At 33.9% G+C, this 25,561-nt stretch overlaps 1 protein-coding gene and 1 long non-coding RNA gene across 6 annotated transcripts in view; one reads left to right on the top strand and one right to left on the bottom strand.

The window, feature by feature from the left end:
• The window catches only part of LOC126740061 (uncharacterized), a 48,864-nt gene extending 34,329 nt beyond the window's left edge, over nt 1–14,535 (bottom strand). The window contains exon 1 of the long non-coding RNA XR_007661777.1: nt 14,441–14,535. This is a non-coding gene — a long non-coding RNA (uncharacterized LOC126740061). The remainder of the gene's footprint in view (nt 1–14,440) is intronic.
• The window catches only part of LOC126740058 (uncharacterized), a 121,684-nt gene that overhangs the window by 94,690 nt on the left and 1,433 nt on the right, over nt 1–25,561 (top strand). The window contains exons 10-12 of one of the 5 annotated variants that reach the window (XR_007661774.1): nt 2,984–4,513; nt 5,326–12,675; nt 13,488–13,582. The exons of 1 other annotated variant lie outside the window; for it this stretch is intronic. Coding sequence is in view for 1 of the 4 variants with exons in the window: in XM_050445910.1 (XP_050301867.1) it covers nt 2,984–3,080 (97 nt within the window). In the remaining 3 variants the exon portion in view is untranslated. Of the gene's footprint in view, nt 1–2,983; nt 13,583–25,561 lie in introns of those variants that run through there. 3 more of the 5 variants (XR_007661775.1, XR_007661773.1, XM_050445910.1) reach the window with 3 other exon arrangements.

Genomic DNA, 25,561 nt, shown 5'->3' with positions numbered 1-25,561 from the left:
CCGCCATTCTCCTATCGATAGATCTCGAATAGCCTGAGCAGACTATGGATGTAATGGTGTTAACTCAGTTCTTAGAATATATATATATATATATATATACAGGGTGTTTCGTTGATCATGTTACAAACTTCTAGGGCAGATAGAAAACGTCAAAAGATAAACAAAAGTTCATATAAACATGGGTCCGGAAAAGCTTCCTCAGGGAGCTAGAGCTCTTTGAAAATAACCTTTAAAAACTAGTTTTTTTTTAATAGCTCCGGAACTACTTTATTTACCGCAACCAATTTTGGGAGATAAATTATTGTTAGTACGTTTATTCTTTTGAACCTACTAAATTAAAAAAAAAATTACCAGGGGCTTCAGAATCAGGGGGGTATTTGGTAAATTTAGGCCCATTCCTTTAAGACTTTAATTTCTGCCCGTTTGGGTATTAGATTATGATGTTCCTATGCCTGTTACATAAAAAAGGTGCTCTTGGTAAAAGTCGGTAAATATCACCGTTTTTGTGGAAATTGACTAAAACCAAACTAAGATACAGCACCTGAATTAATTATTTTAATAATAATAATAATGCTAATTTCATTTCCACTGTCAGTATTTTTTAAATTTGTCACTGTCAGTATTTTTTACATGATATTAATTCCCTTTTTATTACGGTTAAGTAATGGAAGATTATACTTTGGCTGAATACGCCGATATGCTTTTAATTTATGGGAACGAATGAAAAGTTCGATGTAATGGTAGAGCTGCTTCTCGACTATATGAAGAGCGGTTTCCCGAAAGGCGAATCCCAGCTCACACACTTTTTGAAAGGGTCAATCAACGGCTCAGGGAGACTGGCTCTGTTAAAATAAAACGCCAAGATAATGGCGCGCAAAGGAACATCCGAATCCCGGATTTTGAGGAAGAAGTGCTTCAGCGATTTGAAGATAACCCATCAGTAAGTACTCGAGCTGTAGCGATGCATGTAAATCATGTTAGGGTATGGAATGTTGTTAATGAACAGCTTCTTCGGCCCTACCACCTGCAAAAGGTGCAATCATTAGGACCCAATGATTTTATGCCCCGCGTGAATTTTTGCCAGTGGTTTCTTGACCGGTGTACAGAAGAACCTCAATTTCCAAAATATGTCCTTTTTACTGACGAGGCTTCATTTACAAAAGAAGGCATTTTTAAATTCTAAGAATAATCATGTGTGGAGTGAGGAAAACCCTTATGGTATTCATTTTAGGAGCTATCAACATAAGTTTTCGGTTAATATGTGGGCCGGCATTGTTGGAGAACGCTTAATTGGTCCAATTATGTTGCCTCCTCGTTTAACGGGAAATATTAAATTTTTTAAGAAATGTACTGCCAGAACTATAATATGATCTGTCCCTAAATATACGACAGAACTTATGGCTACAACACGATGGAGCGCCAGCTCATTTTTCACTTATTGGCCCCGAGTTTATAAATGAAAATTTTGGAAGGCGCTGGATTGGCCGCGAAGGCCCTGTCACCTGGCCAGCACGCTCACCAGATTTGACACCCTTAGATTTTTTTCTCTTAAGGGATGAAAAGTCTCGTATATGAAACTCCAGTCGAGTCAGAAGAAGACCTGGTGGCCAGAATTTCCGCAGCTGCTGAAGTAATCCAAACCACCCTGATATTTTTAACCATATCAACCTTAATATGGTGCGTAGATACGATATATGTATCGATCGTGGCGGCCGGCATTTTGAGCAATTAATATTTTAAGTTTATTTTTGTAATACCAATCTTTAATAAAATTTGTTTACGATTCTAAAATTATTAATTTGTTGGTTTTTTATTACACTTAAAATCATTTAAACATTTTATGCCTCAAGGTAATTAAAGTGACAGTTAATTAATTTGAGTACCAATTTAATAAAGTGGCTACCTTAACTTTTTTTAAACATTTATTTTTTATTTATGCCAGATTTTTTTTTTAAATTGTTTATTAATAATAATAGGTAATTCATTTTTGTATCTCATAACTTGCTTTTCGTCAATTTTCACAAAAACGGTGATATTTACCATTTACCTACTTTTACTAAGAGCACCTCTTTTATGTAAAAAGCATAGGAACATCATAATCTAAAGCCCAAACGGGCAGAAATTAAAGTCTTCAAGAAATGGGCCTAAATTTACCAAATACCCCTCTGATTCTGAAGCCCCTGGTAATTTTTTTTTTATTTAGTAGGTTCAAAAGAAGAAACGTACTAACAATAATTTGCCTCCCAAAATTGGTTGCGGTAGCTAAAGTAGTTCCGGAGCTATTAAAAAAAAACTAGTTTTTAAAGGTTATTTTCAAAGAGCCCTAGCTCCCTGAGGAAGCTTTTCCGGACCCATGTTTATATGAACTTTTGTTTTTCTTTTGACGTTTTCTATCTGCCCTAGAAGTTTGTAACATGATCAACGGAACACCCTGTATATATATTATATAAATATATATATACAGGGTGTTCCGTTATAAAAATATATATATATATATATATCTCTCTATCTATCTATATATATATATATATATATATATATATATATATATATATATATATATATATCTATATATATTTATTTACATTGTATCAACTCACTAGGTTAAGTTATCTATTATGCAATAATCTATTTTGTACATTTATTTTGTAAAATGGGGATTCCCTTAAATTTAATTAAAAAAAAAATTTAAATGGAACGGTATATTTTTGGCATCATATTTGAAAAGTAAATATAAATTGCACAAATTTTGTAAGAACTAGACGATGATGTATTTCCTAGTTTTAAAGTTATAGCGAGTTAAAGTTTTTTTACGCACTGAGTCAAAATTTATGTATCACCGATCATTTATTCGTCTTAAAATGTCTAACTAACATTAGTATAGCTGTTTTCTCAAGGTGTCCTTTTGTGTTCATCATTAAAATCTGACTAAATCGGAGACACTGTCCGCACTTCCTTTCCACATACAAAAAATCCTTTTTAGGTATGTGGAATCCAATATTGTACTCCTCGGTGAAAATATTCTCAAATACTTTTTCGTCGACGACATTTTTTCTTTACGAAAGATGATCCATCTTTGAAGTAAATTGGATAAGTTTTTGAACTCCTGCGGCAAATATACACGATTTGAATCTTTTCGAGAATAGTGGAATGGAATGGCTGGAAGGGATTTAACAAGGTATTTCTGACGTTGTGGCTAAATTAACTAATATTTTAATTATATTCTTAAAACCATAACATTTTTATTCCAGTGCCATTCATTTTTATCTGAAATGGAACCGTTTATTAAAAATTTTAAAAAAAATTATTTAAAGCAGGTTTTATCCAACATTTTGCATAGTCGTAATTGTAATCAGTATTACAGTACCACTTTGATATGTAAATCGGTTATGCTTATGACATGTTTAACTTTTATGATTAAAACTGTGATTATGACTAAGACTAAATATTTTTTGTATGAATCCGGACTTCTAAAACGATTTTCCACTTAGAATAACAAAATAATAAGGCACATTTGGCTTTCTTTTTTTTTAAATTAGGTATTGGAATTTTTAATCTAATGACAAGTCTTTATATTTTAAAGGGACCCGATAATAACCGGAAAAGTGTATGAAATTTTTGTAAATTTTAAATGGTATATTGCACTGTTTCTCGCACAATGCCTAAATGTGGGTTCCAGGGTTATGATTATTAGCCTTTATTAGGGCACGCAAAGAAAACGCAGCTTTATATCGTTAAACCCAGCTTTAGTATTGAAAGATAAATCAATGTCATAATTGACAACTAATTTAATCTATAACCTCAATTCAAAAAAAAAATAAATACAAAGACAGTAATGCTCTAATACTTAAGTTATAATTATGAAATTTAAAATCATGAGAAAGAAAATAAAGTAAAATTTAGCACTTAATACTTATTCAATTGTACATCTGATAATACCTCGCATATACGTATATACTCAGTTCCCAATTTCAAATCAAATCAGTGATGGTGGTTATATAAACAATTTTACTAAATTGAATTTAAAATCTGTGATCATTTCTACATATTAATTAAAAAAAAAAAATAATCTATAAATTGCGACGAACCGATAAATCAATACCTGGAGAAACCAAGCCAAAAAGAAAAAGGGACTACCTGAAATTCTGAGTATCTCCGACTGGTAGCAGGGCCCACCTGATCTGAATGGGGCTCCTTTGTTGGCAACTATACGTTTGGGTCAAAAGAGGCAGCAGCAGATCGACCAGTTAGGATGCTTCCAGAATGTCTAGCAGGTAGTGGAGGGCAATCGGTATTAGGTGTAGCCGATTGGAAGGAATGCAGGTTCCGGAGGTGATGATCCAAGCGACTTGATGTGGTAACACGTGGAGTAGCAAGTGAGGTGGAAGCAGTAACAATAAAAATGCAGCAAAAGCAGAAGCAGAGGATAAGCAGAAAGGTACAGGAAGGCCTAAAAATGGGGACCACACATGAGGTTCGACATGGCTGTCAATTTTATGGCATTTTTGTGTGGGTAAGTAAGTTAAATTTTATAAAATTGCTCTCTGAAAAGTTGGATGCATTGATGTTCTTTTGAGTTAAACCGAAAAGCATGCAAATAAGAAATTAATTAGATGAAAAAAATAGGAAAATGACTTAGGCATGTAACATGTGCTAACTTACCGAAGATGGAATGTGGCCTTTTCTGGGGTTTATTTAACACAACAAAAACAAGGAGCCCTATAAACTCTTAGGCCTACTTAGAAAATCAGCAATTAAGCTATCCTAGCACATACTAGTAACTACAAAAAAAATTAGGCTAAGATAGGGTCTACCTTTTCACATCCGCATTAAGCGAAACTATCTGTCATACTCTAGAACCAGATAAAGAATGAATCTATTAAAAATAGGATTGTCAGTTCCCTCCAAATTTTAAGGAATGCATTTATCTGTCAAGTACCTAGGTGTTGACATGCTGGGTTTAACTACTGGGTACTATCTGGTACCAACACTACCAACATTGGTTTAAGTAATTTGCAACTATGGAGCAATCTATAACTTGAGGCCATGGTTTAGCAACAATAATTTACAAAAAAAAACTGACAGACCAGATTGACATTAACATTCTTATCACTATTGATCCTTATGATTTGAACAAAATAAACAATTAGTTAATAAGTGCTCAGTATTCATTAAAATCTAAAATAGGCCAAATTGACCTGCAAGGTAAAATCAATGCAAAATCAATGGCAGTTCTTAATTCTATTCAATCAACAAAACAATGAAACAATATCCCATATTATTATTTACTTTCCTCATCCAATAATGGTTTTCCTTGCGTTTCAGATCGGGTATGTTAGGAGGGACCATCTTAACGGTATCATATCTGTGTAGTATGTATATTTATGTATGATTTTTAAATAAATTATTTTATGAAACTATGGTTGCGATTTACTTTATCTTGGTAAAAAAATTAATAAATCAATTAATATATCTGTTGGAGATTAAACCTGTAACACACCCCTCCTTCCTGAAAAGGAAGTTTACCTGAAACTTGCAATGGAAATTCAATCCCTAATAAAGAAAAACTAATCTAACTAAATAACTAATAAAAGAAATCCTAACTTGAAAATACTTAATATAATACAACATTATAAGAGCCCTCAAAATAACTACAAAGAAACGAATCTATTATAATAATTAATTTACGCTGACTTATAACTTAGATACTAACATTAGATTTGATCTTGAACGTTATTATCAGGTGGATGTGCCTTTAAATCTTTAGCATGCCAAACTCCACGACAACGGCCTGTCAAGTCCGAAATTTCGTAGGACCATGGAGAGAGAATTTTGCTGATCTTGTAGGGCCCAAGATATTTAGGCGCGAACTTTGAAGTAAAGTTTTTGGCAGCATTAGAGATAACATAATTTCTCTGCCATACCTCCTGACCAAGTTGAAAGCGCTCATCGCGATGCCGTAAGTTATAACGCCTACTACGTTGCTCGCAAGCCCTTTTTAGTCTTTTCTGAACATCGACAAATACCTTTTCCAATGTTTTCGATCGCAAAGTTGGATCGGAATCATTAGGGTTAGATGGAGAAATTAAAGTCGGGGTGGGACACAGAAATCGAAGTTCTCTACCAAAAATTACAAAGTTTGGGGTTAGACCCGTAACTTCGTGTCTTGCTGATCGGATTGCACAACCTGCCTTAGCCAAAATTAGATCCCACGTCCTATGATCCTCATCAACATAGCTTGAGATGATGGTTTTTAGAACACGGTGGACACGCTCTACAGGGTTAGCCTGCGGGTGGTAATTAGCAGTATAACGTATTTGGATACCATACTCTTGCATTTTATTTTGGAAAGCCCCACTACGAAACTGAGGTCCATTGTCGGCAATGATTCTATCAGGGATTCCGTAAACCAAAAGTACATGGTCCTCGAGCCATTTTAATATACTGCTGGCGGTAGCCACTCGTAAAGGAAAGAAGAGAGGATACTTACTGAACAAATCATATACTGACAATACGAAGGAATATCCAGAACGAGAACGAGGCAAGGGACCCACAAGGTCTACACTGAGGATTTGCCAAGGTCTAGTCAGGGTTGGTTGTGGACTAAGAAGGTGGCCAGAAGAGACTTTTTGAAGAGGTTTAGTCCTTAAGCAAGTGTGACATCGGGCAATATACCTAGCTACGTCACACTTCATATTTGGCCAGTAATATTTCTGTGAAATACGGGAAAGAGTCTTAAACACTCCAAGATGACCACAGGTGGGAGGATCGTGATGTGCCTTTATGACATCAGATCGTTGATTTCGTGGTACAATCTGCAACCAAGCATCGTCAGGATTATCTAAAGCGGGGTATTTTGACTTAGTACGCTTATAGAGCTTATTATTAGAAATCCACCATAGTGGGTACTTAGATGGTTGCTCTTTAACGCGTTTTAGCATGCGGGAATACCACTTGTCGATCAGGAAAGAAGAATCGTTCGTTGACATGTCATTCAGAGGTGCTACCTCATCTACCACTGGTACCGAACGAGATAATGCATCGGGGACGATGTTGTCTTTACCCTTACGATGAACTATGTCAAAATCGTACTGTTGTAGCCTTACAGCCCATCGAGCAATGCGACCAACAGGATCTTTGATTGAATTAAGCCACTTCAGACTATAGTGGTCAGTTACCACTGTAAAATGGCTACCTTCCACATATGGTCTGAGTTTTTCGATGGCGAAAATGACAGCCAAACATTCCCTTTCTGTTGTGCTATACCGACGCTCGTTTTTGGTAAGAGACCTACTTAGGAAACAAATAGCGTGCTCTTCGTCACCTTGAACCTGATAAAGGACAGCTCCAAGTCCAAAATTGGAAGCGTCACATTGGATAATAAAAGGAAGATCAAAATCTGGACATGATAAAACCGGTGCGCTGACCAGTTTCTCTTTAATAGTATTAAAAGCATTTTCACATTCAGGACTCCATACAAACTTTACGTTCTTCATGGTCAATGCGGTCAAGGGAGATACTATCGTGGAAAAATTAGGGACAAACCTCCGATACCAAGATGCGAGTCCAACAATTCTTCTAATATCAGTAACAGTCTTGGGGGTTGGTATACGCAGAATAGCCTCAATCTTATCGGGGTCCACTAGTAGACCGGAAGAATTAACAATGTACCCCAAATATTTTAACTCGGGTTTACAAAAGGTACACTTCTCTCTGTTAAGAGTTAGACCTGCCTTAACGATCCTCTGTATGACCTCACGTAAAACACGAATATGTTCCTCGAACGACGGGGTGGAAATGATTACGTCGTCAAGATAGACGAAGACGTATGGCTCCAAGTCAACACCAATAACAGAATCGATCAGTCTTTGCCACACTGCAGGGGCATTAGTCAACCCAAAGGGCATACGGGTAAATTGGAAAAGTCCTCTAGTAGGGACTGTAAATGCAGTAAGAGGGCGAGATTCTGGTGCAATAGGTATTTGCCAATACGCGGACTTAATATCCAACGTACTAAGGAACTTGGCATCTCTTAATTTATCTAAAGTGGCAGAAACAAAAGGTATGGGATAACTGTCTTTGATGGTCACACGATTTAAAGCGCGATAATCGACACAAAAACGCCATTCGCCAGTTTTTTTCTTAACCATTACTATTGGAGATGACCAGGGTGAAATAGATGGTTCTACAATACCATTGGCAATCATTTGTTCCAATTCAGTATTGACATCCTTTTGAAGGGCACGGGAAAGAGGATAATAGCGCTGTTTGATAGGTGCTGAATTTGTCCTGATTTCTAGCTTGACCAAATTAGTACAACCCAATGTTGAACTCATGTTGGAAAAGACATCCTCGATAAGTCGATCGAGAGTTTCTTTTTGTGTTGGAGTCAGAGTATCAACGGATTGAATTGCGGCAGTTTCGTGACAGTAGTATGGAGCAACATCTTTGAAATGCCATTCCCCAGTGTTAAGGTCAGGTATGATCCCCATACGAGTCCAAAAATCAATACCTAAGATCAAGGAATGGGGTAGGGAGGGAACAACCAAAACATCCATAAGGACTACGCGAGTGCGAAGCCTCATAGGTAAGGTCACAATTCCTTTTATTGAACATTGTTGTCCATTGGCTACAGTGCACTCAGTGGCCCCAGATTGTTTAAGGGTGCAATAAGTAGACAAAACAGACCATCCGGCAGAACCAATAATAGTTCGAGATGCTCCACTATCAAGTAAACCTAATAGTGATTTTCCAAAAATGTCTATGTGCAGATAAGGACGCTCATCACCTTTGGCATGTGCCAAGACGAAATCAAGGACGGCAGAAGTACGAACATGTTTGGATAGACTAATGGCCGATTGCGATTCAAAAGATAGGCAAGAGGGACGGCCTATGCTCTTGCCGATGCCTCGTTTTTTTGAGCATGTTGGACAAGTCTTTGCACTAACGTCTCTCTTTCCGCATCGGAAACAAAAGAACGTTTTGGGCTTAGAACATTTACGAAAACGATGTCCGCTGTCACCGCAATTCCAGCAGGTTACAACAGAAGAAACTGCATCTATAGAAGTTGAATAAGCCGAATGATTATTAGGAATAATGGGCTTAACATCACTAGGCTCTGAATAAGACTCAATTGACGCTACGTGATGACTGGGTTTTCTGTAGGCAAGTTCAGGTTCTAATAGCTGTCTAATGTTTGTGGGGGGTGGGACAAATCTCTGCACTCTGGCTTCGGTCTCTTCAATTGCTCGACTTAACCTAGTCAACTCGTGAAGATCATGGATTTCATGGGTAGCAAGCCTACTTTGAATATAAGGAAGTAAATTTCGACGAATAAGATTAAGTTTGACTGATTCGGAGGGACTTTCTGAAAGTTTTCGAAATAGACTCTCCATTGCGACAATAAACGTAAGGACGCGTTCTTGTGATCCTTGGGTGCGCCTACGTATTTCATCCCACAAACCATATTCATAGTCATAAGGCCGAAAGGAATCTTTCAATTTAGTTACTAAATCATCCCAACTGGCAAATTTATTGGTACGATACCAAAGAAGGGCATCGCCAGTAAACAACTCTGGTGCAGACCGGAGTAACTGCTCCTTAAGTACACCTCGAGATAAACGTATTTCCTCAACTCTCTCTAGAAAGTCGTTAACACTAGTCTGTCCATTAAACTTAATATTCCATCGAAACACATCATGTGTATGGTATGAGGGATGCGATAGTTGTCTCGGCTCACGCCCGTAAGTTCGATTCGATGTGTCCGTCGGAGAAAAATTGACTTCTTCCAAATGACGAACTAAGTCGTTGATTGGTATGGACTGGGACAAGTTGTCTCCATGAGCAGTGGAGTTTGCTGGAGGAGATGCATGAACCACGGGGGGTCCAAAACGAACCTGTGATTGACGACTCATTGATTGAGACTCATTTGCTGAACTCACTGGATAACAGTTAATTTGACTTACAGGAGGTTGTAATATAGGATTCGAAGATATTGAGGACTTTGCATTAAGTTCATTTCCGGAAGACTGAAAGACTCTGGATCCGTCGCGCTGCATGAAACGACCATAGGAAGGTCTTGACTCAGATGTACTTGACGTTCTCTGCTGAGGATTAAAATAAGGACAACTGCTTTGAGCAAGCTCCAATAAATCCTGGAGTGGAGGTCTAGACTGTTGTGTCAAAGACGGATTGGAAGTAGTCCCATAGGGTACTGCATCGCTATGAGATTCAATCTGAGGCAACTCCCTATTAATAGCTGAATGTGCAAAGGACGTAGAAGTACCAGACTGGAAATTATTCAAATTGTTCGACTGCTCTGCAACCTCGCATTGTGAAGTCGATGCGGCAGCAACATTGGAATTAACACGTTCCGCTTCAAGTTCTTCAACAGGTGTAGATTCCTCATCACTCAAAACAATTAAGTCATTTGAAACTACTAAGTTGTCTCCTGTATTTAAGGATTCATGGGATTCGTGAGATGGAGTGGCCCCTGTTAGGGTAATGGCTGGTGGTTTGTTGGCATAAGAGCAAGAAGGCATGATACCTTGAGAAGCAAGATTAAGATCACCAAAAAGTTTAGTGCATGAACTTACAATCTCATTTTTTAAAACCGACTCTACTTCTGACACAGCATGGACTCGATTGATACGCTGGTACAAATGCAACAAGAGGGTATTAATCCGTTTGGATTCTCCATCACAATAATCCTTTCCGAGAGTCTTAATATCCCGTTCAATAGATATTAATTTACTGCGACAAAGGCAAAGCTCACTATCTGTGTCGAAGGCAGTGGAACTAGGAGGATCAATGTGTTTCTCCCGTTCCAACCGCAAGGACTCACGAAGACTGGTCCGTTTTTGAGCGAAAGAACCGGTTAATGGGAGACCTCGAATGTGTAACTCATATTTTAGTTCCTCACCACCTAGATAATTAACATCCATTTCAAATGTCAAAATAGAGGGACAAAAAAATATATATATTTATAGATATATTATATATAGTTTAATAACGTTAATTAAATAAATAAGCTAAAAAAAAAATTAAAAGGAAAATATGATAAGTATCCAAAGGACACCCCCACCCTTTCCTAAGAAAAAAAAATTAAAAAAAAAAGGAATCAAAGTCCAACAGCAAATACACTACGTATAAGAGCAGTTAAGACTATAGTTATATTTATCATTCAGACCTACTAATAAGAAGTAAGAATAGTCAGGTACTTCAAAAAAAATAAATAAATAAATTTAAAAAAAAAACAAAAGAAATCTTAAAAATCAATCAAAGGTAATACCAGTAAATAAGCTTATTATACACACCTACTAGAGTACTGCGCATGAACAGATTTAAAAAAAAATCAAAGAAAAAAAATATTAAAAAAAAAAAAAAACAAAATATTCAAAAACTTGACAATACCTCTATTCAAGAATTTAAAAAAAAAATGCTTTTCCCCTTCTTCCCTTTTCTTTCTTTTTCCTTTCCCTTTCTTTTTTCACCTTCACACCACCCTGTAATCCTATAACACTTGAATCATTTATCCTTCCCTACAACACCTGAAGATATTTCCTTGGTTTTTGGTAATTGGTCACCAACCTAAATAAAATGTATTGATAATTCTCTTTTTTTTTTTTTAAATGAGAAGAAACACTGAACTGATGAAAACGTCAAAAAAAAATAAGAATGGTAAAGTCAACCTTCTAAAACAACTAATCAAAATTAACTGCTAATGTTTAATATAATCAAAAGTTATTAGAAAAAAAAAAAAATTGGTAAAGCATGAACTGACACGTTAGGCGCCAAATTTATTGCACTGTTTCTCGCACAATGCCTAAATGTGGGTTCCAGGGTTATGATTATTAGCCTTTATTAGGGCACGCAAAGAAAACGCAGCTTTATATCGTTAAACCCAGCTTTAGTATTGAAAGATAAATCAATGTCATAATTGACAACTAATTTAATCTATAACCTCAATTCAAAAAAAAAATAAATACAAAGACAGTAATGCTCTAATACTTAAGTTATAATTATGAAATTTAAAATCATGAGAAAGAAAATAAAGTAAAATTTAGCACTTAATACTTATTCAATTGTACATCTGATAATACCTCGCATATACGTATATACTCAGTTCCCAATTTCAAATCAAATCAGTGATGGTGGTTATATAAACAATTTTACTAAATTGAATTTAAAATCTGTGATCATTTCTACATATTAATTAAAAAAAAAAAATAATCTATAAATTGCGACGAACCGATAAATCAATACCTGGAGAAACCAAGCCAAAAAGAAAAAGGGACTACCTGAAATTCTGAGTATCTCCGACTGGTAGCAGGGCCCACCTGATCTGAATGGGGCTCCTTTGTTGGCAACTATACGTTTGGGTCAAAAGAGGCAGCAGCAGATCGACCAGTTAGGATGCTTCCAGAATGTCTAGCAGGTAGTGGAGGGCAATCGGTATTAGGTGTAGCCGATTGGAAGGAATGCAGGTTCCGGAGGTGATGATCCAAGCGACTTGATGTGGTAACACGTGGAGTAGCAAGTGAGGTGGAAGCAGTAACAATAAAAATGCAGCAAAAGCAGAAGCAGAGGATAAGCAGAAAGGTACAGGAAGGCCTAAAAATGGGGACCACACATGAGGTTCGACATGGCTGTCAATTTTATGGCATTTTTGTGTGGGTAAGTAAGTTAAATTTTATAAAATTGCTCTCTGAAAAGTTGGATGCATTGATGTTCTTTTGAGTTAAACCGAAAAGCATGCAAATAAGAAATTAATTAGATGAAAAAAATAGGAAAATGACTTAGGCATGTAACATGTGCTAACTTACCGAAGATGGAATGTGGCCTTTTCTGGGGTTTATTTAACACAACAAAAACAAGGAGCCCTATAAACTCTTAGGCCTACTTAGAAAATCAGCAATTAAGCTATCCTAGCACATACTAGTAACTACAAAAAAAATTAGGCTAAGATAGGGTCTACCTTTTCACATCCGCATTAAGCGAAACTATCTGTCATACTCTAGAACCAGATAAAGAATGAATCTATTAAAAATAGGATTGTCAGTTCCCTCCAAATTTTAAGGAATGCATTTATCTGTCAAGTACCTAGGTGTTGACATGCTGGGTTTAACTACTGGGTACTATCTGGTACCAACACTACCAACATTGGTTTAAGTAATTTGCAACTATGGAGCAATCTATAACTTGAGGCCATGGTTTAGCAACAATAATTTACAAAAAAAAACTGACAGACCAGATTGACATTAACATTCTTATCACTATTGATCCTTATGATTTGAACAAAATAAACAATTAGTTAATAAGTGCTCAGTATTCATTAAAATCTAAAATAGGCCAAATTGACCTGCAAGGTAAAATCAATGCAAAATCAATGGCAGTTCTTAATTCTATTCAATCAACAAAACAATGAAACAATATCCCATATTATTATTTACTTTCCTCATCCAATAATGGTTTTCCTTGCGTTTCAGATCGGGTATGTTAGGAGGGACCATCTTAACGGTATCATATCTGTGTAGTATGTATATTTATGTATGATTTTTAAATAAATTATTTTATGAAACTATGGTTGCGATTTACTTTATCTTGGTAAAAAAATTAATAAATCAATTAATATATCTGTTGGAGATTAAACCTGTAACAGGTATTTTATTAAGTTTAAAAACGCCTTTATTTTGTTTTTATTTTCTACTTTTAACTTTAATTTTTTCGCGCGGTAATACCACAAGGTAATTTAAAAGTGATAAAAAGTCATAAATAATAATTATTGTTAGCAACATGGCAACATTGTTGCCGCTATCGGGATACTAGAGACACCCGGTTCAAAATTAAATTAAGGTTAAGATTATGGCAATTTAGCAAATAAACGAATCAACATTATTAACAAACAAAACAAATAATACAATATCCAACATCCCCTAAATTAGAAATTACCTTTAAGTAAAGCAGTCTAAATGCCATATTGGTTAAATTTTTAATTCACGTACTTAAATAACTCTATTTCTTGTGACTATAAGGGAAAACAGTTTAAGTGCAGAACCTTCAAATAATGCTTTCAGGGTAAAAGAGGATTAACGCCATATATGAAAAAAGTGCAGTATTTTAAAAAGACTTAAAGGCATATATGTGATTATCTAATGATATCTTAAGTAACAATTTATTGAAACATAGCAGAATAATGGTCATTTGATAAAAAAAAATTATGCTACTCTTCGAAAATCTGGCTTAACAGAAGCGACGTAAAAATAATCATAGCAAGGTCAAAAGTAGACCAACCGACGCAGAAAAGAAAAGCCATTTAGTAGTGTTTAAATATTTTTTTTTTAAATGTTGTTTATGACCTTTTTTCCTTTGAAGCATCGATATGAAGAGACAAATATGTAACCTCTAAAAGCACTGTTTGTCACGAACTTAATAAATATACCTGGACTCCTAATGCATATGGCCACAATACCCAAAAATGACCGCCATTTTTATAATTATTGTGTCCTTTTGATGTTTGTTACTCTGAACATTTTTAGTGTTGCCAACCAAAAATATATTAAATAACGTTAATGAAGTTGACGACGTTTGACGTGTGACCTGTCACGAACTAAAGCCATATTTTAGCGAGTAAGCGCCTTACTCGGTTGCCTTACGATGTCTTAAGCGTTACGTCATTATATTTTTGAGCTCTATTATTTCGCCATAAAAACGATTATGAAGATAAAACATTTGCTGCTCAAGAGAAAATATGAAAAAGTTACTGGCGTAAAAATAATTTATGCAATTGTGCAACTTCATCTTTACATTCTTATCTGTATTTTTTGCAAATCTATTATCGATCAATCATATTTTAATTGTCTCATGTATATTAATACTAAATTAACTAAAAGTACTACTAAAAAATTTTATGCCTTTTAACTGAAAAATAAATTTAAAATATCAAAAATTTGAGATCAATTTACTGTTTATTATTATCTGTATAGCTTCGCTTTTAACACATCGACTTTATTAGTGGCCTCGGGAGATTGCTAACAAACGCTTAAAGCGCCTTATACGGTGACGTCATGACTTGATTGCTCGACTTGTTTTAAAGACGCTTATAGGCGCTTACTCGCTTCTAAAATCTCGACTCGACACGTTAATCACTTGATATGACTTATTCTAAATAACATTGTTAATTATGAGTATAGCGGATTGCCTAATTTTTGGCGATTTGTAAACGACGCTTAGGTATGTCGTCAGCAATAGGCGACATAGCTTCCTCCTTATTTACTACGTGAATAATGTATCACTATCCTTACTTAAACGTATTTGGTTCACTGTTTCTCAAAACCGAATTATTGCGAATTGTCTGTGTTGTTTATGATAAAATTATAGAGTTGTTTCTTTTTACTATATAAACCCTTGCTAATTACAAATCCTTATAAACTCAAACTAATGTATATTTTGATTTTTACAGATGGTTGTACCTATTAATGTGAAAACACTGTACAAAGGAGGAAAGTAAAAGTCGCAATAGTAAAAATAGAAAGAAAATAAAAGTGACAGTTTTAACCAAATTTGTTAAATAAATACAAGCAAAAAATTGAATAAAGATCATCATTTTCATGGTAATAGTATTTGTAAGATTCAACATTATCAGAATAATAAAACAAATATTTTAAAGTGCATGCATCTATCCCAAGTTATTTGAAACTTTGTCTTATTTTAGGTGAGAATTACTTTCTTTCATATATTTTAACGAAATTCTTAAAAAAGTACAAGAAAAATCACAGATCTAACGCAACTATCTTAAATTCTTAACTAAATATAATTTTCTATTTTGTATTTGTAAACATAACCTCTCAAAAACTTTAATTGTTTTGTTTCCGTACTATTGGCACAACTGAAATTTGTCAGAGTAACCAACATCGAAAGGACACAATCACGTAAAATGGCCGCCACCTACTAGTGGTCATTTACTTTTCATTGAATTGGCAGTGCAGGTATATTTATTATCTTCGTGACTGTTTGTATATAGATGCGTATACTTAACCTTCCTCAACTAAAATATTTTCAAACTAAGACCGAGAGAGCATTCAATATTAGAAACAAGAAAACTGGGCCAAAAAAAGTAAAATTTAAAATTTTGACATAGATTTATGTTTAGGAGAGTTTTTGTTCCCAGTTTTTGTTGGTATAATGAATATATTTAGCTTAAGGTTTAATATGTTTATTTTATACAGAAATTAAACATTTTCACGATTCCTTCTTCTTTTTTTGTTTTTGTCGCGTTGTATTAGATGGATGGATTAGATGGTAGTATATAATAAACTGGTCCTTTCACCCTCGCTCTTCCTCTGCTCTTTTGCTCTTACATTTAGTGCGAGTTATGTTTTCTGATTTAGCGTAAATTCACATTATAAAACTGAGCTCCTCGTAATTGAACTTTGTGTAATTTAAATAATGATTTAATATTTGAATAAACATAATCCAAATTAAAAGATGCTTAAAAATTTCATAGTTGCAGTAAACTTACATGTGAAAAGTAATTGAATGATACCTCGTTTTAATAAACGTTTTCTTAATTCGCTTTCTAAGGATTTCATAAGGTATTTTAAGGTAATAATGTTTGCATTTAAAACGAAAAATATAAATAAAACTTATTTTATTAGTTAATTAACGAATAAGACTAAATTTATTCGGTAATGAATTGTATCCATAGAATTCTAATTATTTAAATTACCTACGTATTGGCCATCACTATATACAATCCATGCGGCAATAAAGATTATTCTTAAATCATCGCCGCACATTCTAAAACATATTAGAATTCATTTAATAGCTCTCATTTGTAATTCTTTTCTTTAATCCTTCTAATGAATTTTAGTTGCGTAAAGAATAAATTTTGTTTTTTAAGTGACCACGTACAGAATAGCGGACGCCATTCAATAGGACTTTTCCAATGCATAATAATAATAATAATAATAATATTAACGATAGTCAATTTCTTTTATCTGAAAGGAATAGTCCGAACGTATAAGAATTTTTATTCGCTTTATATTTAACGTAAACCAAGAGTTATAAATACCACTATTTTTTATGCAATAAAACCCACGTAATTTTTTTTAATCTCCTAATTCCATAATGCAGTTACCAGTCTAATATGCAGGTGTACAAATCCGGCCTCTGATAACATATTTTTTTATTGCCTTTTTTTACGATTTTTATTTTTTTTTGAGATTTGGTTACAAATGGGTACATCCTAGGATTATACTTAAAAAAAACGAAATATTTAATTTTGTGTGATGTAACTCGATGGAATGTATACCTTAACATTGTCACTTTTCACTAAGTCACTAAAATTCAATAAAAGTTATTATATTTTTTTTGTATGCAAGTAGACCAAATAAATTTCATTTTATTTAAATTATTTCATAAAATACCTGGTTATTGTGGCCTTCGATTTTTTAGAAAAGTTATTTGGACATATTTTCGATGTCTAGTGTTCTATACGCACCCGTTTATAAGTATAACCGTTTTTGAGTTATATTAAATTTGATCTAAAAAAAAAACATTAAAAGTTGATTTTCTTAAATAAGACCACCTCTTCTATTATCCTTTTTATATTTAAAAAAGGAATATTTGTGTTCAAAAAGGTATTTTAAAAAATTCAAAAATTATTATCTTACGTTCACTTCCAGGCATTTTAAAAATTACTTATTAATACGTCTTATTAATGAATTAATTTATTTATCTATTTGAACGGCACAGTCAGTTTACAAGAATATAATAAAATACATAATAACAATAAGTGGTAAAGCATATAACAATAAATAATAATATGAAGTTAACTATAGCAAAAATAGAAAATAAAAAAAGCAAAAAATATAAAACATAACCCTACAGACAATTTCAGCACTTTAGTTTTTAAAGTCCTAATTTAAATAAAATAACAGACTTATCTACGACGGGGTCAAGACTAAGCTCATTAAATGCTGTTATCATTTTGGTGATTGGAAAAAAGAATCCGTAATTACTATGGTGGAAAGGCAAACGAAACATAGCAGGATTCTGACATCTATTATTGATATGGACATTATCAATCGTTTTCAAAATATCAGGGCAATAAAAAAATTCATTTATTATTTTATAAAATGTAACTAAATCTGATCCTCCTTTCTAATCCTAAGTCCTTCTTGCTTTAAGACTATCAATATTAAATATATCCTCTATTACCTTATAATTAATATGAAAATTTTGGTAATTATTAATGTCAGCTTTGAAAGCTAGGGAATAAAGAAATGCTTTTTGACGGCTTCAATTGCTTCTACATGGTCAGAATAAAAAGGTGATCATACAGGTAACGCATATTCAAGCCCAGACGAATAATTGAATAGTAGAGCATCTTGAAACAAAAGGCAGACAATTTACCAGAGCTACGTTTAACATAACCAAGCTTACGCATACATCCATATGTCCGGTAACACACCCAAGTCTCTAACAGCAGTAGCATATTTTGAGAACCAAGCCATTTATTGTATAATGATGCACAGCTAATCTTAGAGAACGACCAAAAGAAATGCTTGAGCATTTCTTATTATTAAGCTCCAAATCATTATTTACTGACCATGAAAAACACTATCCACATCAGCTTGTAAAAGTTGTGCATCAATTGCAGATTTTATCCCCTTGTACAGTTTTAGGTTGTCTGCAAAAAATAAAAATTCCGTATGGCGTATAACAAAACAAAGGTTATTAATAAATAGAATGAATAAAATAGCCTGTGTGGGAACCCGAAGTACACCGGAAAAAACTTGATTTTTTTCAGAATTGATGTTATTTATACGCACCAATTGAGTACGAATCGACAAAAATTCATCAATCCACTTCAAAAGACTATCTATCACTCAGACCCATCGCACGCATTTTCTGAATTAGGTGTCTATGGCTCACTATCAAACGCCTTAGAGAAGTCGCAAAACTGGATGAAATGGATCAAAAATACAATAGCGTGTTTTCAAAATATCAAGAGCAGGTAAAAACTGAATGAAACAATGCAAGCCAAATTAACAAATTTAACAAAAAGGAATAAAACGAATTGGACAACAGTCTTATTTTACAGGAAATTTCCGTTAAAGTGGGTAAAAATGTGCAACTTAATTAAACAAATAAGAAAAAAACTAGATCTACCAATAGAAAATAATTCTTTCGTTTGGGCAAAGTAAAAAGGTTGAAGAACAGATGTTTAAATCGAAAAAAAGATACAAATTAAATTTGAAGAACTTTGGCTATACTGAAAAAAAAAACAAAATATATTTGAATCAGAACAAAACAAAATGCTAAACTTTAAAAAGCTCATGATTTTAAATACCTATGGATGCATGATGAAACTATTATTTAAGGACAGATGATAGGTCAAAAGTTATAGTAGTGGATTCAAAGAAGGTACCAAAAACTAAAAAGGTCTAAGACAATTAAGTATTGAAATGTCACTATATATCAAAGAAACCCAATCAAAGAGTCTTAAAAGTAAGTATTTTATATAAGCCACCCTCATATAGTAATATTGAATTGATAGAAGACTTAGAAAATATTCTTACAAAATATCCTAGGAAATATCTTACTGTTGGAGATCTTAATAATAATTTATTAAAAGATTGTACTTTAGTTACTTATAATAAAGGCCTATTAACTCTAAATAACTTAGATTAATAACTTATAAAATAAATTATACTAAGTTTCGTCTCCTTAAATTGACTTCTTTGAAAAACGTTAGTGTTAGTCGGAACTTAAGAGCAGGAATGAAAAGTTATTAGTTTAGTGCGATGTTTCGCCGGTTTAATTCCAGCTTTCTCATGCACTAAAATAAAAACTAGAACTTTAAACTAGCCAAACATTACAACCTTTGTTTAAATATATAGATACAAAAAAAGACAACAATTAGGAACACTAAACTTCGGCAATAATTTCTTGCTTTTGCCATTGTTTATTCAAGCTGCTGTAACTAAATAATTTGATCCCCTCACTATACTTTTGACACTTCTTTCTTTGACTATAAAAGTATGCCTTCTGCCTACTTTAAGCATTATCAATTCGAACAGAAGCATCCTGCCTCAACTTTTCAAGGTCTTTCTCAACGTTGTTCTTACAGCTATGTTAAAAAATGAGTCACTCATAGCCCTCGGTTTATACCTAACTAATAGATCATAGGGACTCTTCCCAGTGAAACTATTTACGGCTGAGTTGATTCCAAATACAACAGAACTTATTGATTCATCCCACATTCAACAAGGTTTTGTTATAACGCTCTACTTGCCCATTAGCTCGTGAAGTGCCTGTCGCATTATAAATTACTTTATACCCAAATCTTTTGTGAAATCCTCAAAAAGATGACTTATAAAACTGGCACCTTGGTCACATACTGTGCGTCTTGGAGTGCCAAAAAGAGAAAATTATCCCAAAAAGTTAACCGCTGCCTTTGTCCCAGTGCTTTGTCCAGCTTTCGCATGAACAAACTTTCTGAAGTCATCCACTGCCACAATTAAGTACGAGTTTTGTACTTTTAACAAATGGTCCCAAATGATCGATATGGAGAGTGTCCATTGAAATAACAACCTTTTCGATGCTATGTAGATACCCCATTTGTTTTCCTATTGGCACTTTGTTATAGGCACATAATAGAAATTATGTAGCGATTTATATATTTGCGCATTCTTGGGAACCAATATTGGTTGCCTATATTTTGCAGAGTTTTCTCCACGGCGAAATGACCCATGTTGTCTTGATGATATCTTGTTACTACCCTTCTGCCAACTTTTGGTACATACCATTTCGGTCCGTTAGGAGTTTTCTTGTAAAATTTATCATCCTTTAAAACATAATATTGGTGTATTTGTTTTTCTTTATTGCTTTTAGGAGCTGTATACAGAATTTCCATTATATTCGTGCATTCAGCATCTTTATATTACACTGAAAAAACCCAATCATCTTGCGTAATATCTACTTGCAATACTCCGGCTACTTGGAATTTTTATTGGGAACCTTTTTTTATAACTGGGCAATTTTTGATGTACCAGAACGTATCCCAGCAGCACTAATTTCATGTACCAAGTAGTCGATTTTTTCTTCGAAGAAATTACATTTGGATAACAGCGAAGTAATACAGGTATCTCGGAATGTTTGTAATACCTTCCCAAGAGCTATTAAACTAATGATACGCTGAAAAAAGGCACTAAAATATGGTCCATGTACGCAAGCGCAGTAGAGAACTCATGAAACCCAAAATGTGATTGATTGTTCTTTGGACAACTGTAGGCACGTTAACCAACCCAAACGGCATCCTTAGATACTCGTACTGTCCAACTGGAGTTACGAAAGCTGTTTTCTCCCTGAATTTCTTTTCCATTGGGATCAGGTGATAGCCACTTGCCATATCCAGTGTAGTAAAATGTTTACAGCAAACATGTTACTACACAAAGAGTGGTAGCTGTTCTTTAGTGTTTTTGCGTTAATGCCACGATAATCGACAGACATTCGAGTTTCCCCATTTTTCTTCTTAACCAAAATAATTGTACTCGAATAAGGCGAATTTAATTCCTGAAGAATACCAGCTGATGCCAACTCATTAACTAGTTGCCTAACACGATCCCTCTCGCACGCGGAAAGCCTATATGGTCTATATATTACCAATTTATTGTCCGTTAAACGAATTTTCATCTCTGCTTGTTAAATTTTACCTAGTTCATTTTAAGAGACTTTTCATATCAATTTTGTGACAAATACTTACAGTTTCATCTTCAAATATGCAGGGGACGCCTCTCGCGTTCACCTGACGCTGTCTGAAATGTATTGTCTCATTAGACAAATTGAGAACCGGAATCTTAGGAGTTGCGAAAGATATAACACATCTGAGTAAAACATATTCTTTGTTTGGCTGCAAACATCTCCGCATTTCTATAAAGACTTCAGGTTTTATCCTATTCGTGGGAATACAGCTGACGAAACCAATACAAATATACCATATCAGGTCATATGGTATATTTGTAGGAGCTTTTGGAGAAAATTCGTCAATTTGTGGTAATTGTGACATCACTGGAAACTACTCTAAGATTTCCATCTCGTACAATGGTAATGGCCCTGTTTTTATTTAAAATTGACTAGCCAATAGGAACTGGCTTGATTTGCAAGTTGTCTGGTACCACAAATACATCAGCACCAAACAAGTCTACTCTTAGCTGTGTTGCTTGCAAGAGATACACTGGTTGCGTGGCTTTGGGCAGTATTTAAAAACATGTCCATATTCTCTGCAATTAAAGTATCTTGTATGGAGGTAAACCGAGATGGCTCATTTTGATTTCTATTTCTTCACAATAACGTTTAAGTAATACAAAATAAGGTACTTAAAATAATATTTAACTATTCTCATCTCAGTCAGGCTTTAAACTACAGCACTATAAGAATTCTGGTAAATATGGTCAATGATATCAGATGCAATAAAAAAATAAATAAAAATAAATTAACTACCTGTATGGCTATACTGCTTTAGCAAGGCGTTTGATACCATTGCCTGTGCTATGCTTTTGTGCTATATTAAATTATATTGGTTCCTCAGCTCAACACTCACAAATTTTTAAAGCATACTTAAATAATAGATCTCAGTCTGTATTATTGAGTGGTAATGGTACATTCAGGCAGCACTTTGATTTTCTGACTTTAAAAATGGGTGTTCCACAAGGCTCGATAGTAAGGCCATTGTTATTTTCAATGTATGTTTCTGATTTGAATAGATCAGTTACTTAACTCTAAAACACAGCAATATGCAGATGATATAAATATATATCCCCTACTATTCATGCGATTTCCCTGATATTGTTAAAGTTTGATAATTTTCTGTTACAGAAAGTTTTTGAATTCTCCCTTTGTTTTTGTATTTGTTTTAATTTGTATGTTCTTTGTATCTACAATCCATCTACTGGTATCCCAATGGTCCCTACATTCTAAAGTTATTAAATAAATAATATATTGGCTGGTGAGTTCGTATTAACTTCAGTGACGTAACTTTGCTAAATCGTACTTCTCTTTTAAGTATGTTGGAGTCTTACCACTTAAAAATGCATGTTCTTTCTCCCACACGTATAACATCCTCATCTGTAATTACTAGTAATTATTTGTGTACAAATTTAAATGATGTGGCATGTACAGTACTCTCTTCTGGTATTACTGATCATGAAGCAATTGTTGCTAAGATTCCTTTTCTTTTAAGATTGTCTTTCTCTCATTATGTAGGATAAATTAGAATGCAAAAACAATGACTTCTACGCATTTACTTAATTTTTTCAGGTTAATTAATAAAAATAAAACCGTCACAGCAGGCCTCTGTGATTCTGCAAAAAATGTCCATCTTAAGTTTTCTTTTAATGACTAAGTTAAGCAAATATATACAACTAATAAATACATTATTTTTTCTCATCAGATGCAGTAGTCTATACAGAAAGAAAATTAAAGCAGCAAAGGCTTAATATTATAATGACCGCTTAAATGTGTCATTAAATTGGTATTTAGGATTTCAGATTCTCATAAAAAAAAATTCTGAAGCAGTAGTGAGACGAAGAAATATTTTAAGCGATTATTATTGAAATATTTCTCATTTCTTGCCTAATGCAGTCAAAGTTTCAAAAAAGTTTAAATTTAATTTTACATACCTAAATTCTATTTTCAAACTTTTCAGTTTAGGCTTTAAAGTTGATCAGAGTTTTACACACCAATGAAAATTAAGATCGTTAAAATTTCGTTACATATGTACCTACATAGATACAACCCGAGACAATATAATGCAATGCATCAGTTGCCAGTTCATACGGTACTGGCCAAAAATGAAGAAACTTAATATTTATTTGCTAATGTAATAAAATGTTTATAAACCATATGTATTTATACATAGGATAAGTATCTCATAAATATGTACTCAAGATGTTTTTGGGCAAAGCCTTTATTAAATTAAATAAACGAATACAGATTTTTGTGGGGACAAAAATGGGGAAAATGATATATTTTCATAAATTTTTTGGCGCTAGTTTCGGTATTTGGTTGCATAGCCTTTACTTTTGATGACTGCATGGCACCTTTTGGGCATTGACTCAATTAATTTCTTAATTTCGTCCTCAGATATCTTATTTCAGAGCTTCTTAGCTTCTAATAGAGCGACGAAGAAAATATCTTTTTTAAGTTTGTCCCTATTTATACTCCTAACACCGACTTCCACTTGATCCCATAAGTTCTCTATGAATTACTGTACCCTACAGCATTCAATCAAAGGGCAAATCTGAAAGAATGAATAGGATATTTTTTATAAGTTAGAATAAAAATAGCGAAGTCAGGGAATCCAAAAAATTTATGGGAAGAAGAATATAAATGTTCAGCTAAACTTAATAGTACACCGACATAAGCTTCCCCCAGAGCCAGGCACCATTTACGTATAATTAAAGAAAAAATTTAAGTAAGTTAAAACTTACTTGTTGCCAGCATATGCACCCGCTTGTTGCCAGTGAGCATGTGTTGTGCAGCTTGTGTTGATAGAGTGGCAACAAACCAATAATAAAGAATTGGAATCACCTGGAGACACATGGCTTTTTTAATTAAAAGATGCTGGCAAACATAACTAAAGATTTTCAAGTATCATTTTACTCAGATTAGTAGCTAAACTCAGACTATAAAACCAGACCAGATCTCAAACTTCATCACTACCTCGGACAAGTAGCACACCTCGCCCTTATTGGTGCCAGTTTTCTTTGTTCTTCGATAACATCGGTATACCTTTGGTATCGGACCTGAAAAAATTAGCTGTTTAGAATATTAGGTCGAAGTTTCACTACCTTGAACTATTTCGTGGCCATTGAAGATTGTTGACTAAAATTAATACTTCAGTATTTTATATACTACAGAGTTTTAGTACATTAACCACGCTAATTTCGATATAAACAAGTAAAATGTTTTTAGTGAGTTTTTATTTAAACATTCACTAAAATTCCCTTCACGTTTTTTAAAGCTAGGTTATTCTTGCCATAAGCTGTATGTCTGTTCAACCTAGCCTTTAGCTCAGTTAGTTGTTTTGCAATAGTAGGTTTCAATATAAATCTGCCCATAGCAAGAATCCTTGCTACTATCTTTTAAAAACAATTGACGATAATAACGGTTAGGCAAAGTAATTTTTGGAGACTGATGACCGTTATCATTCCGTTTGCCAATTCTAGACTACTGACTGCTTCCTATTGTCTTAATATTTCACTTAAAATGAAAGATATTTGTGGGATTTTAGGCTCATTGTCTTTCAGATTTAAATTTAAAAACAAAAAATTCTGAGGACGTTTTTGGTTTTGCATTACGTTGCCGCTAGGGGCAGGTCAGGATGAATCCTTAAAAGCTGAAGCGTTTTTTTTTGTGAAAATCAGACAGCCAGATATTTTTGCAAAACAAGCAACAAATGGAGACTTTTTTAACATTTGATTTTTTAATACTTTTAATCACCGTGATTTTAGAGGTTGTTTGTTCGATACAATTGTGATGAAACTGTTGTTGACAC

The sequence above is a fragment of the Anthonomus grandis genome, chromosome 9 (assembly GCF_022605725.1).
Source record: "Anthonomus grandis grandis chromosome 9, icAntGran1.3, whole genome shotgun sequence".
Taxonomy (NCBI): domain Eukaryota; kingdom Metazoa; phylum Arthropoda; class Insecta; order Coleoptera; family Curculionidae; genus Anthonomus; species Anthonomus grandis.
This window is presented reverse-complemented; position numbering and strand designations above follow the sequence as displayed.